Source organism: Salvelinus alpinus, chromosome 3 (genome assembly GCF_045679555.1).
Source record: "Salvelinus alpinus chromosome 3, SLU_Salpinus.1, whole genome shotgun sequence".
In the NCBI taxonomy this organism is placed as follows: domain Eukaryota; kingdom Metazoa; phylum Chordata; class Actinopteri; order Salmoniformes; family Salmonidae; genus Salvelinus; species Salvelinus alpinus.
In genome coordinates, this window is record NC_092088.1 from 25,981,505 (window position 1) to 25,997,345 (window position 15,841).

The 15,841-nt window shown below is 43.8% G+C and overlaps 1 protein-coding gene across 7 annotated transcripts in view; it reads right to left on the reverse strand.

Annotated features, from left to right (window-relative positions):
* Positions 1-13,381, reverse strand: part of LOC139570426 (voltage-gated potassium channel KCNC1-like) — a 75,676-nt gene extending 62,295 nt beyond the window's left edge. For all 7 annotated transcript variants that reach the window (XM_071392297.1, XM_071392296.1, XM_071392292.1 and 4 more), the window contains exons 1-2: positions 12,853-13,381; positions 2,363-3,036 (exon numbers count right to left, since the gene is read on the reverse strand). In XM_071392297.1, coding sequence (XP_071248398.1) covers positions 2,363-2,986 — 624 coding nt within the window. In that variant the 5' untranslated portion in view covers positions 2,987-3,036; positions 12,853-13,381. The remainder of the gene's footprint in view (positions 1-2,362; positions 3,037-12,852) is intronic.
* Between the last annotated feature and the right edge of the window lie 2,460 nt (positions 13,382-15,841).

The following is a 15,841-nucleotide window of genomic DNA, read 5'->3' on the forward strand; positions in this document are numbered from 1 at the left end:
CCCTGTCCCTATCTATTCCCTCTCCATCTCTGTTACTCCACCTTTCCCTCTCTCTCATCATCCTCTCTCTCTCTCTCTCGCCGGTGCTCCCCCTCCTTTCTCTCCCCGTGTCTACTGCAGCAGAAAAGGCAGCACAGACAGCAGCTCGTCTGTCTGTCTGTCTGTCTGTCTGTCTGTCTGTCTGTCTGTCTGTCTGTCTGTCTGTCTGTCTGTCTGTCTGTCTGTCTGTCTGTCTGTCTGTCTGTCTGTGTGTGTGTGTGTGTGTGTGTGTGTGTGTGTGTGTGTGTGTGTGTGTGTGTGTGTGTGTGTGTGTGTGTGTGTGTGTGTGTGTGTGTGTGTGTGTGTGTGTGTGTGTGTGTGTGTGGGTGTTGTGCTACGGTATATCCATGCACCACATGCACTCATGCGCAATAAAAAAAAACAGCCTGTTGAATAGTACTATGAATAATGTCTCTGATCATTGATCGCTGCTCATATGTAGATCCGTCAGTTCAAGCGCGCCGCCCATATCTTCCGGTTCGAGAAACCCTGGAGTGCCGGTCAGGAATCCATCCTACTCATGTGGTCTCCGCCATCGGCTGGAGCGCCCAATAGAGAGGCACTTCCTGTTATCCAACATTAAAGCCAATGCCTGCCAAAGGGAAAGATCAGGTGACCCAATCCAGATGATATATCTATCTAACCCTGACACACAGCTCCTCCTGTGCTGAGATCAGATACTGGACGTGGACAGCTGCGTAGTTTCGACAGTCAGGTGAGACTGTACTAGAGAGAGAGATGCAGTGTGTGTAGGATTGGGGGGGGGGGGGAGCGTGCATGTGTGTGTGTGTGTGTGTGTGTGTGTGTGTGTGTGTGTGTGTGTGTGTGTGTGTGTGTGTGTGTGTGTGTGTGTGTGTGTGTGTGTGTGTGTGTGTGTGTGTGTGTGTGTGTGTGTGTGTGTGTGTGTGTGTGTGTGTGTGTGTGTGTGTGTGTGTGTGTGTGTGTGTGCGCGCACGCATGCGTGTATGGATGTGTATTTGTATACTTATTTTTGCACATACAGTACAGGTACTTGGATCTATACATGTTTGCGCTGCAGGTGTTGTTTTGTCTGTTGTCTGCCTGTGTTGTTGCCATGTGGTGCCTGGCTACATACGTGCACACAGCGTGTGTGTATGTGCCTAAAGAGGAGTGTTTTGCAGTGTCATCAACGAGGAAGCGTGTATGGTACTCAACATCAATAGGAGTGTGCATGATTTTTACAACATGCATGATTTTAACATCTTTATACACCAAGCAAACAATATGGCCAGCTAATTGGGCATAGCCTACATGTTATTTCCCACGGGCATGTGTGGATAAAGAAACATAGCCTATTCAATCCAATTATTGAATCTATACCTCTTCATCAAAACCCTGTATCGTTCTTCTTTCTACCCGTATATGATGCTATGTTTGACTTCTGCACCATCAAAGAGAATCAATCACCAAACGGTAAAAGCCTTTTTTACATTCAGCACCTCAGCTCTCGTGACTATTAGCTCGAGAACCAACTGATTCGAAACGAACGCAGCTTCTAGGAAATGGGTCTGAAAAGCGTGCATGAATGGGGCTTTATCGCCGCCTCGCACTGTAATGGGGGCCAGATAAACTAGCCAAAAATGACAATCACCAAGGGCAAATGGGGAAATGCGAAAAGAAGACTTGTTTTTATGTTCCAGTTTCGAGGTTGTATGAAGGCTCAAATGAGCGCTAAATAAATAGCATGAAATTCAGCATGCTTAGGCGCATCTACACGAACGGGCTAATGAGGAGTGTTTGAGTATGCTACGGGAGGGGGACGAAGAAAATAGTGCGCTTGGATGCAGGTATGGGACCTGTTACAGCAGGCTAAATTATCTAGACAATATTACTACGAAAACATGAATTTGGTGGATTATGATTCAAATATATATGTTATCAGTATCCCTGTCAACTCATTGACTTGGCAGCACCCTCATAACGAAACAATATCAACACGTAGGCTACTTTATAGTCTACAATCTGGAATTAACATAGGAGCCATACGATTTTTCAATTTTTCCCATGCTATCACAATTAATTATTCAGTATCCGTGAGTCAATATCCTGCCGTTTAACACAAGCAAACTGTCAAGGAAGTCATAGCCTACCGAAGTGGCCTGCTCGATTATGATGGCTTATTGAACGAAAATCTAAGGTAGCATTATTCATGTCAACTATACGTATATTGGTTGTTTAGTAAGGGAAGCTCATTTTATAAACTTTCTACAACTTATTGCGACTCAGATATTTGTGGTCAAAGTTGGAATGACAAATGAAATATGACATTTAAAGCAATCAGGTATAACAAAGAGTCACTCACCCGGGCGTATTTTGAGGAATAAGGGTCTTCAAAAAGGGCCCACATTCTGGGCCGCCAGATTTCCCACCAAGTCTTTTTCCTTCCGTCCTCATGCAAGCACAGTCTTTTCATGTCCCCATCTGCGCCTCCCGGTAGAGCTGGGTCGTCTTCTGGCAACTCCGGTTCGGGATTCTCAAAGCTGTCCAACGCCTCCTCTGCGTCCCTGTGCTGCCGGTAATTCATCCAGCAACAAGCCTCCACGTCCGTCTCATCGATGCCCCAGAATGCCAGCTCCTCTTCGAACAGCGGACCGCACACATCGTTCGGACAGTGCAACTTCCCTGTGCGGTAATAGTTGAGGATGAATGAAAAGACGGACGGGTGGCGATCGAAGAAGAACTCGTCGTTTTTGTGGTCGTAATCGAAGTTGCTAAAGGCGTCCGGTTCGGTAAGCCAAGATAAGCGGGTACCGGGCAACGTTTTGAGGGTGCTTCGATAGGTTTCATGCCGCACCCCCCCGCAGTTTATCACGATTTTCTCGCTTTCCGACGGACAAGTCATGTCTGCAGTGTAACATGCTTTGTTGGATGACTTGTTCCCACCCTTGCGTCCTTTGAAAGAGGAGACGCAGACCGAACTGAGCATAGAAGAACTGGGGGAGGGAGAGGAGGAGAGAAAACGGAGGGAGGAGGAGTCTGCGGGTAGAGAAAGGGACATCATTTTAGCAAAATGGAAAGGTATGTATGTATAAAATATGAACATTAGAAATAGTCATCGTTTTTCAGTTACGCTATAATTCCTCATGTAATGTGCATAGAGTGTAGTAAATGACCTTGCAGCCGGTTCATTAGGCTATAAGAAAGAACGATTTCAATAGATAAAACAGGTTGAATGTAAAGTTGGTTTATCAAGGCTGTTCAGGTAAGTAATATTCACCAGAAGACAGGGGAGATGTAGGCCTAGTCCATATTCAGTCACTAACATACAGCAATAAATGAGTGAAATGCGTGGAATGTCACATGTTTGAGTCAACATTGATGATACTATTGTTGTCGTTTTTTAAACACTTAAAATGTGTAGGCGGGAAACATGAGAATAATACGATGAGTGTAAAGCAAGGCAAAAACGGAGACCACGGGACTACTGCTTGAGCATTTAAAAATACATGTTGTGTTATGAATGTGCTATAAGCAAAATATCTTCCATTTCCTATTTCAGCACCTAGCATCACTCTTATTCGACTGGTTCCATTTTGTGCCTCATGCTGCTGTTACTGTAAGATGATGTACACTGTACATGATTCCAAAAAGGATTCTAATTTCTCCCAATTCATTGATATAGTATCTCTAATTAGGCCACTAAAGACCCCAGCAGAGCGAACCCCCATCCCCTCCACTGCAATCTGCTTGCCTCGGTACCAAATAGCAGAGAGAGAGAGAGGGGGGGGGGGTCGTTGGGGAGAGAGAGAACGAGAGCATCCGAGGAGGAATGAGAACGAGAGAAAGAGTGAAAGAGAGAGAGAGAGAATTTGAAGGAGGTATAACATAACAAATCAGGGATACATTTAGCTCCTTCGCTTTTCCTTTCTCTAAGTCCCTAATGCTTTTCTGACATTAGGTGGCACAGCATTCGATGCGTGTGTGTGTGTGTGTGTGTGTTAATCGCTTCCCAGGAGTGTAGTGTCCATACTAATGTTAGATCGACTCCATCAGTCTGCTCCAGGCACCATGTTTCCCTATATCCCTCTACTGCCTTTACTTTCAACTGAAGCAAGGTTATGTCATGCTGTTCCAATAGTGTCTTCTGCATTGTGTGTGTGTGTGTGTGTGTGTGTGTGTGTGTGTGTGTGTGTGTGTGTGTGTGTGTGTGTGTGTGTGTGTGTGTGTGTGTGTGTGTGTGTGTGTGTGTGTGTGTGTGTGCGTGCGTGTGTGTGTGCGTGTACATGTGTAAGAGAGAGGAGTGAGAGAGAAAGATAGAGAGGAGTGAGAGACAGATCAGAAATCAGCTTTTTAATGGAGTGATCGGTAAAGGATAGAAATAATCTAGATCGGGAAAAACAAGTGATGCCCAACAAATACCTGAGGACGGGAAAGCTACAGGGAATGGAAGAGAGAGAGAGAGCGAGACAGAGAGAGACAGAGACAGAGGCAGGCAGAGATAGAGAGAGGATGAGAGGCAGAGAGAGAATGAGAGGTAGGGAGAGAGAGAGATAAAGGCAGAGAGAGGCAGAGAGAGAAAGAGAGATTGAGAAGCAGGGAAAGAGGGAGAGAGAGACAGAGAGCGAGAGAGAGAGGATGAGTGCCAGGCAGAGGGAGAGAGAGTGCGCTATACAAGTGAATGAATTCCACTGCAGTAAAAAGCCAGAATTATTTGCTTTCTCTCCTGCCCCTCGCTAGGTTAGCACATCCCCCATTGCAGTGCATTGTCAGTGTAGAATCCATTTCCTTCTGAAAAGGTGTTCTTCAATGCAAAGCCTCTGCATACTGTAAACCATATGTATGTTGTTTACCTCCTTTTCTATTCTAATGGAATACGCCCCTTTCCTCCCCCTCTTCCTCGTCCTACCCCCTCTCCAGCGCTCTCTCAATCTCTAGCCCTCCCTTCCCCTCTCTTGCTCTCTCTCTCTCTCTCCCTTGTTCCCTCAATCTCATATTCCGCATAAGGGGCTCACATTTCATTCAAGGGGAATCTGGACTTCAGTTTCCTCCTCATCTCACACTCTCTCTTTCCTTTCTCAGTGTCCCTATCTCATCCCATCTCAGTACTCCTCTTCTCTTTTCCTTCTTTTTCTTCACTGCATTTTACTTGAGCGTTCTTTCTTCCTCACTCGTACTTTCCTTCCTTTCTCCCCTCATTTTGTTCTTTCTTTCTCAAAAAGTCTCTCACTTTGCTCTTTACTATTTTATCACCTGTTTATTTCTTTGGGGACTTTTTTTCTCAAACCATTTACATTTAGCTTGATGCATTTTTTTCTCTTCACCACATTGTCAATGTCTTGTCTTCAGCATGTACGTCTACTTTCTCAACCGCACAAACAACTTTTAAGACATTTCCAAAGTGCATCTTTAACATGGAACTTGTTTTCAATCTTTTTTTCTATTTGGACTGTTTTCTGCTCATTTCTTTCTAGTTTTGTGTTTTGTATGAAACATGATCTAGATATAAAGATTCCAGAATTCAAGAGAGCCTCCACTCAGGTAAGGTTTACCAACTATCAGAGGCTGCTGCATGGGATGGACTGGCAGCATATGGGACAGATATAAGCACAGGTCTGAGAACAGTACTTAGAGATACACTGATTTGGGGACAGTTGATGTATGTATACGTCACAGAACTCTAATAATAAGTAGTAGTAGAGTAATAGATAGGTAAGACAGGATTCCAATTCCTTAGTCTTGACTGCCCAAGTAAAACTTGGCACTATTCTTCACTGCAGTACTCCTGATATTGCTTGCTCAACAAAAAATGCCAGGAGCACTTTGAATTTAAGAACACTGCAAAATCATATCAGTGCTTTTTTTTGTGTGTTTACTGCATGTCTTGCAGTTGGAAATGGACTATTTCAAAGGACGATATAAAGATATAGGAGAGTTGAAGCAAGAAAGAAAGATACATTAAATAACTTGAAATGGCTTATTTTGACAAATGAACCAGAAAAGAAACCCAGTAATGAGATCTAACCAACGGTCATCTTAGAACTGAGGGAGATTCCAGCAGAGAAGCACTTCTATTGTTAATTAAGCGATCAGATTTCAGCACCATGGACAGCAGCACTGCATGGGACGGGATAGAGTCTCTACTGCACCCACAGGGGGGGGGAAATAGAGAATCTTAAACTATCTGCATGGAATAGATAGACCAATGTATTGTTGAGGGATCACATTTCAGCACCATAGACAGCAGACATTGCTGTTTTCCTATGCATGGGACGGAATAGGGGTTCTAGTTGACTCTAGTGCACCCAAAGTCCAAGGGGGGAATTATTTTTTTTTTTAAACCTGCATAGATAGATCAATGTGTTGTTGAGGGATAACATTTCAGCACCATGGACAGCAGACACTGCTGTTTTCCTATGCATGGGACGGGATAGGGGCTCTACTGCACCCAAACCCCAAGGTGGGGGGAGTATAAATCTGGAACTATCTGCGTAGTCCAAGGTATTATTGAGAGATAACATTTCAGCACCATGGACAGCAGGCACTGCTGTTTTCCTATGCATGGAATCGGATAGGGGCTCTACTCAACTCTAGTGCACCCAAAGTCCAAGGGGTGGGGGGTGGGGGACAAAGAATCTTGAACTATCTGCATAGAGCAATGATTACTTTTTAAATCCCTATTCTTCAAAATGCAGTAAAAAAAATGTAACTTTATGTAGAGTTGGGGTTTATTTAGTTACTATTTGGTCATAATTAATAGCCTACATGAACAACAACAAGTTGTCAACATTGCTAAATGCTAAACCCTATCCAGCCAATATGTTTTCTCCGCAATACAACCATATGGGGAGAACATATTGATTTTAGCGTTCTAATTAAAGTAATGTAACCATTCAAGAGAATTAATGACGGAATAGAAAGCAACTTTACTAGAACATCAATAAACCTTTCCTGTGGAAGTGATTACCTATGTTTAAACATTATAAGTACTTGAGATAAATGCTCAATGCTCATTGTCAAAGGAAAATGTATATAGTAGGTCTGGGCTTCGTGTTAACAAGATAATTGGGTGCCTTTTGATGAGTTTCGTCTCAAGACGCTGGCCAGTGTTTGGAGCGCAGTATATTGAAGTAGCTACGCACCTCTCAACTGCAACAAAAAAAAAAGGGGGGGGGGGGGCTATGGGGAGGAAGAAGAACTTGTGCTCAAATGGGGGGAGAAAAGCGAGGGACAGAGAGAGAGAGACGGACAGACAAAATAACTGGAGAGAAAGAGTGGTAGAGATGAAAGTGATCAAGAGTAAAGCGAAGGAGGAACCGTACCCCCCTCTTTCTTTCTCTCAGAGCTATACCTGCCCTGGCCACCGTGTCCTGCGCTCCACAGCTACTTCTCCCCTTCACAAACGTACACACACACTTACGCACGCACGCACGCACACACACACACAGGCTCACCTGGCTGAGTGTGAGCACTGCATACAAAAGCATTCAAAAGCATTCCAAAAAAATATGAAGTCAACGATTTAAGGGAAAAACGCTGCTTAATCATAATGAACTTGGAATGAGAGAGAAGGGGAGGTCAACGATGAGGTAAAAATAGAGAGAAAGAAAGAGGTAGAGAAATAGAGAGTGCACTGCTCGTGCACGATGGCTGCACTGACGCTAATATATATTAGCAGAAACACTGCAGCAAGAGGGGGAGGGAGCGCGGGATTATGGGGCGCATCGACTGTGAGGTACCAGCAGAAAGGAACAGGGGGAGGGGAGAAGACTGTGAGAGAGAGGAAAAGCAGAGAGCAAGGGAGAGGAGGAGAGAAGCAGGGAGGAATTTGGTAGGAGTGCTGACTGCGCGGAACATGAGCGTCGTGGTTGGCGGAAAAAGCAAAACCCTTTCCCAATTCACAGAGAGAACGAGAGAGAGTGTGATAGAAGGAGGAGAGAGAGGCGGTGGAAGAGGAGGGGGTTGGTAGAAAAAGGAATGGAAGGAGAAGAAAGGGAAAGTGAGGATAAGGCAGGGGAGGTAGAGGTGACGTGAGAGTCATTTGTGTGAGAAGGTGGGATGGATGGAGGAGAGAGAGGGATGGAATAGAATTATATGAACAATGATGGGAAACATGAAAGAGAGGCAATAAAAAGAGGGAGGGGAAAGAGAGAGAGATGATAAAGGGCAGGGGATGAGAAGAGCGGAGGATGAGGGAGAGGGAGAGGAGGAGAGAAAAGGTGATGAGATAGAAGAGGGAGCAATCTTGCAGGGGTTTGGTAATGCCTGTAAAGCATCTGAATGGAAGTGAGGAAGGAGAGAGAGAGAGGGAGGGGTAACGAGGGAGCGGGACAACACTTAGTGGGGATATACAGCAGGGTGGGAGGAGGGGGTGACAGACAGAGTACATTAAGAGGAGGGAGGGAAGGAGGGACAGAAGATGGGTAAGAGGAATAATGAGGGGAGAGAAAGACAGACATGTATGTGTACAACTATGCTGAAGCGCAAGGGAGAAGGTGGGCTGTGGGCTGGTGTGTGTGTGTGGATTTTTTTCCTCCACCACCCATCTCCTCATCAAAGGATGTACCACAAGGTTTCTCGCTGTTCTCTCTCTACATCTTTACCCTCCCCCACTTTTCCATCTCCCTCACACTCCCCAGTACTGGTGAGACACCATCAGGAGAAATGTAGGCACTGCAGCAAGAGGAAAGTACTGCAGTCACCTCCCCTTTTAGTGCAGTGTCACCGTATGATGTCCTCTCCCTCCGACTGTCTTTGTGTTTAATGGTGGAACTCTACATTCTGCTATTCTACTATCGGAGAAGCAAGAGAGCGGTGTGTGGGTAGTATTTGGGGGAAACAAGAGATGAGAGACAGTATGAATGAATGTGAAAGGACAAGAAAGCAGGTGGGGGAGAGAGAGGGAGGTGAGCAGAGAGAGAGAGAGAGAGAGAGAGAGAGAGAGAGAGAGAGAGAGAGAGAGAGAGAGAGAGAGAGAGAGAGAGAGAGAGAGCATGAGAGAGAGAGCATGAGAGAGAGAGCATGCGAGAGAGAGAGAGAGAGAGAGAGAGTAATATACACTTAGAAAAAAGGAGTCTTTGACAGAGACAAGGGCTGATGAAAGAAAAAAAGGGTTGTTTGTTGAGTGAAAAAATACAGGGACAAGCCGAAGAATGCTTTATCGTTTAAGGTAGAACCTTTTTCAGAGTATGCAATGGGTCACGGGATTAGCAAAGAAACACAAAGCCAAGGTACACTGAGACAAGGGCATCGTAAGGAACGATCAGGCTAGCTTATACCAACGACCAATTCCCTAACCAACTGTGCATTAAAAAAGACAATCAATTAACCGTGCATGAGGGAAATGGACTCTGGGAAATCTCCCAGAGGCCCTAGCTTATCTACCCGGCGACACCAGTGCAGCAACCTCAGGGGTGCGCCACTCATGACCAATCCCCATGTAGAACCACAGCATCAGAGGAGCCCCGAGCCCCTAGGGCAGTGGTTCTAGTGCATATTGATAAAACGAAATCACCCTCCAAAGGATAACTCCTCTTCAACCCTTCAGGCTTTGTTTTGTAATGAAAGACTCCATTTTGAAAGATACCCTGAACAGTGGTTATCTCCTCTTTAGCAGGCTGGAAATGAATGATTAATATATGAGCTTGATTCAGGAATAGACCCAGGGACAAAGGACGGAGAAGCTGAAATAGAGGATTGGACATTTAGAAACGGAGCTGAGCAAAAGCCCTTTGGGTGCTGAGCCAAATGTCCTTCAGAAAGGGTGTGGTGACTTAGTCTTGTGTGGGAGGTTTCGACGTAAACAAATAAGCGGTAACAGCAGCAATTAGAGATTCAGCACTATTCAAGCGGACAGCAACGGAATCCAAATCCCGAAGTCCAAACTCTGCATCAACATGATGCTGACCAATTGTCCTTCAGACATAGTGCTGCCCAAAGCTAGGGGTCAAGTCCACAGTGTCTAGCTCATAGAAATATAAGCCTAGCATTCTGTAGCACCCTAATAATTGTGTCACAAATAATTATGTCACTAGTTCCTCACCGTGTACTTTGCATTGTTTGCGGCTCTCTGTGAAGCAGGGCTCCCTTGCGAAATAGGCATTGGTCTCAATGGGACTTCCCTGCATAAGTAAAGGTTCAATGAAATAAATAACGGCAAAGTCTAGTGGGTGGACACATTTAGCGTGCCATAGTAAATGTGTAGGGACTGGGGAGTAAGAATACCGAAGCATTCTATATGGAGAGAGGATGTTATAGCACCCCTTGGTGGGTAAGAGGATAACACACAAGTAACAGTCCAAAGGGCATTAAGAATATGCCAAACAGAGTCTTGGTCATGTTCAGTAGGATCGAAATGGAAGAAAACGGAGTAAAACGAGGTGGTACTATTTGAACGTATCCAATAAGAAACGCTTGTCTTTGTTTCCTTACGGTGTGGCCTAATGAACACAACCCAGGTGTGACAGAGAGAAAAGGGAGAAGGATACGGTGCTGTTACCAGTTTAAACATTAACTGTCGTCATTTCGCAGGGGTGCTTTTATCCAAAGCAACTTACAGAACTGTGGACATTGACAGTGACATTTATATTCGGTATATGTGGCCCATCCGGGAATAAAACCCACAGGTGTTGCTAGCTCCATGCCCTTACAAACCCACTGAGCCATTATCTCATTAACCCACAGCTCAACAACAAGGGATACAATTGGAGGATCATGTACACCAGAGTTATATCCAACCAAAACATTATAGGACCCCCCCACCCCCATGCTAAGAAATGAGCATAATGACAGTAGAGTTTGAACTTTGAACCCTGTACCTCATCTGTCCCTCACGACATTAAATCTGGTCCGTTTTTTAATTAATGACACTGGCATTCATGGCTCATTACAACCATTAGAAGCCTAAGGTGGAGTGATGGGGGACACAGTGTAAGTCACATTTAGGGATGGAATGAGGAGTAGTACATTACCGCTCGGGGGCCCTGGGTCTGTATTTAAAAAATGTCTGGGAGTAGGAGTGCTGATCTAGGATTATGTCGTTGTCATCGTCCCCCGTCTGTCCGTCCCCGTCCATATAAATTGTATTAATTATGGTTTAAAAGGCTAAACTGATCCTCTGAGGCTCTTAATGAATATGGGCCCTGACCTTTGAACCGGCTGATGATTATAGGCTACTAAAGATGTGAAGTTTAACCATTGAAGTCAGGGATGGGAAAAGCAGTAAAGGAGTAAAATAGAGAGAAGTTAACGGAGAGAAGTACGGGAGAGAAATTGCACATGTTAAGAGTTAAAGGTGAGGGGTAAAGTTATGATTTAATGAAAAAGAGACAGGTTAGAGTTAGGAGGAGATATGTGGGGTTATGTGATGGTTTTGGGATTGAGTTAGAGAGGCATTTGAGATAGATTTGGGTCACGTTCATTAGGCACCAAATGGCAGAAAACGACTTGGGGTTGTCCAGTGAGAAACCCACATTTCCCGTTGTGAACGAACACACCTAATGAACACGACCCCGGTTAGAGCTGGAGATGAGACAGATTTAGGAAGGGTGAAGAAACGTGGGAAAGATGGAGATCTATTGTTTGAGTTGGATATAGATAAGAGTTGAAGAGGTAGTTAGTTAGAACATAGCCTGGAGTAATATATGTAATACAATCACAGTTAGTTGATGGATTATACTTCTGGTCTGTTACGTATTGTTGGATCTATTACCTATATGTCTAGTAAATTTATAAATAATTGTATAACATAGACTGTAAATTGGGTATACCAAGTTATACAGTATTATATCAACGTTATATATATACACGAATATAAACCTTTGATACATCTCGTTGTTCTAAAAGTAGAAGGAGGTTTTCTGGGTTACCCTCTATATCTATAGATGCAGCTGTAGATTGATAATACAAAGGGGGGAAAGCAGAGGAGGCAACATGAAGAGTCCAGAAAGTGCAGAAGTCAGATGGTAGCCCAAGCACAAAAAGAGCCTACATACGCTCATGAATCAAAGAAAGTTTACTACTAGGAAAGAGAGCGATATGCAGAACTGAAGACAGAGGACAGACTTTGTGCACACAGAAACAATGGAGTGAAAAATGTGGATGGATCGTTGGTTGGTCAACTTGACAAAATGATCCAACTATTGATGATGTGACTGGATAGGACGAAGAGTGTTTAAAGAAGAAAGAGCATCTAGTCTAGACATCAAACTGACACTATTGACTTCCTGTATTAGGTGGTCCCTTAGATGCCATGCACATCCTTCCTTCCTGTCGTCCCCCGCTCCCCCCCCCCCCCAACAGAGCTATATCAAACCTCCATTTCAGGCCTTGACACTTCCCCTGTGCTACCCATTTACACATGCACACACACTGAATGACACGGACACTCAAACACACTAGCAAAACAACAGACGGACAGGCACACCCACACTCAGACAAAAACACATCCCTTTAAGAGACATGTAACTATAAAGACCTACTTACCGGTCTAGGTGGGGAAACGCCCACCTCATATGTGCAATGTTAGGTTATAATCTGACATATATCAAAGTGTAAGTAAGAGTGTGGGGGCTATGTAACACTATCACTAAGTTAGTAGAATACTAATATGTTAACCCAGTGGCGAGCTTTATGTTTAGCTATTTGAACACATAGTACTGATTTACTGATTGCTCACCTTGTTATTGAATAAAAACACCTCTCGTTTGCATTAGGTCTGACAGTGGAGAGAACAATACCTGTTGAACGTAGACGCTCTGCCTTTATTTTTGGCCGGTAAGGCTAGATGATTTGCTAATAAATAGTGTTTAATACATGACATCAATTCACAAATACACACACACGATCAATACTCACTTGCTTTTGTTTCGGGTTCGTTTCGTGTGCGTGCGTGCGTGCAAGAACACGCACATTAACTCACAAGATCAATCAAAATGTAGTTTTCTTTGTAAGGTCGTTTTTTTTGTTGTTGTTGTATGGTTTCAGAGAAAATATCCATGCAGTGTCCTGTCGGCTTTCAGATGACAGGGTCTCTTTCCGAATAATAATAATGAGACAAAATAGGAGTGTCTGTTGTTGAAAATGACGTTTAGTTATCGTTATTGTCGCTTATTACTTCTACCTAAGATCATGCTGACGACATTATATTACTCTCTCGCATTCAACGAATCAGAATTTACACAGAAACTGTCTCAGGCTATTTTTTTCTCGGTTTCGATGCCCCTCTCGCACCTCTGTTATTGCCCAAAAAATAATTCCCCGTCTTTCCTATAGTGACTACGCTTCTACGCGCATGGTGTAGCTACCATTCAATTCTTTCTAGATCTCCTCCTCCCAATGTCACAATGGAGATATTGTATAGCCTGTAGACAACTCTTCGCGCGCACGTTTCTGTCTCTCTGTTTGCTTGGAGGAGCGTCACCTTCTCCACTGCCACCCCCCCCCCCCCCCGTTTTTTTCGATGACACATGTGGGCGGGTTAGAGAATAAGGGAGAGGGTGGGGGGGGGACCCAAATGAATATAGAGGCTAACTTGTGATACGATTGCAATGACCTTTCTTTTAAGAAAAAAAATCAACCAAGAAGAAGACAATGGGCTCACGACTATGAAAGCGTCCGTGTAAATAGGCCTATAGCCGAAAAGTAACCTGTATTTAACATTTTACTCACACATTTACATGTTCGCTGGCACACACACACACACACGTCGTGATATGAGGGGGGAAAGAGGATAGCTGAAAGCAGCATGCAGACCACGGAGAAAGAAAGATAGTTAAAAGGGGGAGTGGAGCGGGATCTAGAAATGGAAACACAACCTACAGTAGTAGTTTGTTACATAACAGCACAACAACACTGAATATCTCTGATTAGAATGGAATATCTTCCATCTGTATCATCCTATAGGTTTGGTCAATGCAGTAAATGAACCTATGCATTTGTAAATGCTTTTGAAAATGTATGAATCAATGATATCTACCTAAAACGTGTTTTCGCCCTCTCTTTGATTGGCATGTTATATAGCCTATTTACCTACGGAGTAGGTGACTAATTCAAAGTTGTGTTATATCATTTTGGTACACTTGACTTCTTGGCATAAGTATACTGTGCAATATACATATGCAATGTATGACACATCCTACTCATTGGCACACCTCATAACCAGAAGAAAACGTTTTGTGCATCAAACATCTCACCTGGTTGTATTTGGTTACAGTTCAACTAAATGAACAATTCATATAAACATTGACGGACCTATCTGCCATATTGCTTCTGATTTGTTAGGGGTGGAGAACGCACGTGTTTCTCTCTGTCAGCATCTCAAAGGTATGCTGAATGGCACTGCAGAAATAGTATTGAAATAAATCTATCCTCCATGCTTCTCTGCTCTACTTGACTACTGTCACCATGGGGGCTGATAGCAGTTGGTGTGACTCAACCTCTGTCTCTGTGGAGGACTGTCTATGACGAGCGACATACCATCTTGGCTCGTGGAGACATCATCTGGCCATGTTAAGCGCTGCATGTGTACTGAGGCCAAACGTTTGTCACATCGCGGATGATGCGTACAGCAGGTGGATGATACTTCAGACAGTGTTTATAGCGGATGAGGGACCTCATGGACCCATACGGAGGACCCTAACTTGGGTGCTGAAGACCTCAGGTAAGCCAGCACAATGTATTTGGGCCCTGGTAGAATAGAATGATATCATTTAAATGATATAAATCTATTCTATTCCATTTGATTATATTCGATGTTAATCTCATATATTAATTTTCTGATCTGTTATATTATTCTATACTGTTCTATTCTAGCATAATGTTCCCAAGTGTAAATAACAGGCATCACATATCATGTATAAAGCAATGCTTTGGTCTGAATTCTGTTTGATCGTGTAAAATACATTTTTGGGGAGGAACAACAAGCTGATGAAGAAAGCTGGGAAGTTCTTATTGAAGTCCAAACAAACGATTACAGTGCCTATTTAACGTATTCACCCCCCTTAGACTTCTTCACATATTTTGGGGTTACAGTTACAAAGTGGAAATAAAATGGATTTAATTGGGATTTTACTCTGTTATGGCAAATTGGAGGATGGGAGAGAAAAAAAATGATGTAAAGAAAACACTAATATCTTGATTAAATTGATATTGGCATATTGGGACCCATTTCATCCAAAAAAAATTATACTTATGACTCATCTGTCCATAGAACATTCCTCCGAGCCTTGATGATCCTCCAGGTGCTTCAAGGTGCTTTTTTGGCTAATTTGAGTCAACCTTTTGGACGAGATGGGTCCCATTATGTCTGGCGAAAACCAAACACTGCATTCCACAGTAAGATCCTCATACCAACGGTGAGGCATGGTGGTGGTAGTGTGATGGTTTGGGGATGCTTTACTGCCTCAGGACCTGGACGACTTGCCTTAATAGAAGGAACCATGAATTCTGCTCTATGTCAGAGATTTCTACAGGAGAATATCAGGCCATCCGTCTGTGAGCTGGAGCTGAAGCTGAAGCGTAGCTGGGTCATGCAGGAAGACAATGATCCAAAACACATTGAAGTCTACATGAAAATAGTTCAAAAGCAACACATTTGAAGTTATGGAATGGCCTAGTCAAAGTCCAGACCTAATCCCAATTGAGATGTTGAGGCAGGACTTGAAACGAGCACTTGATGCTTGAAAACCCACAAATGTTGCGGAGTTAAAGTTCTGCGTGGAAGACTGGGCCAAAATTCCTCCACAGCGATGTGAGAGACTGATCAACAACTACAGGAAGCACCTGGTTGCAGTCATTGCAGCTAAAGGTGGCACAACCAGTTACTGAGTGTAAGGGGGCAATTACT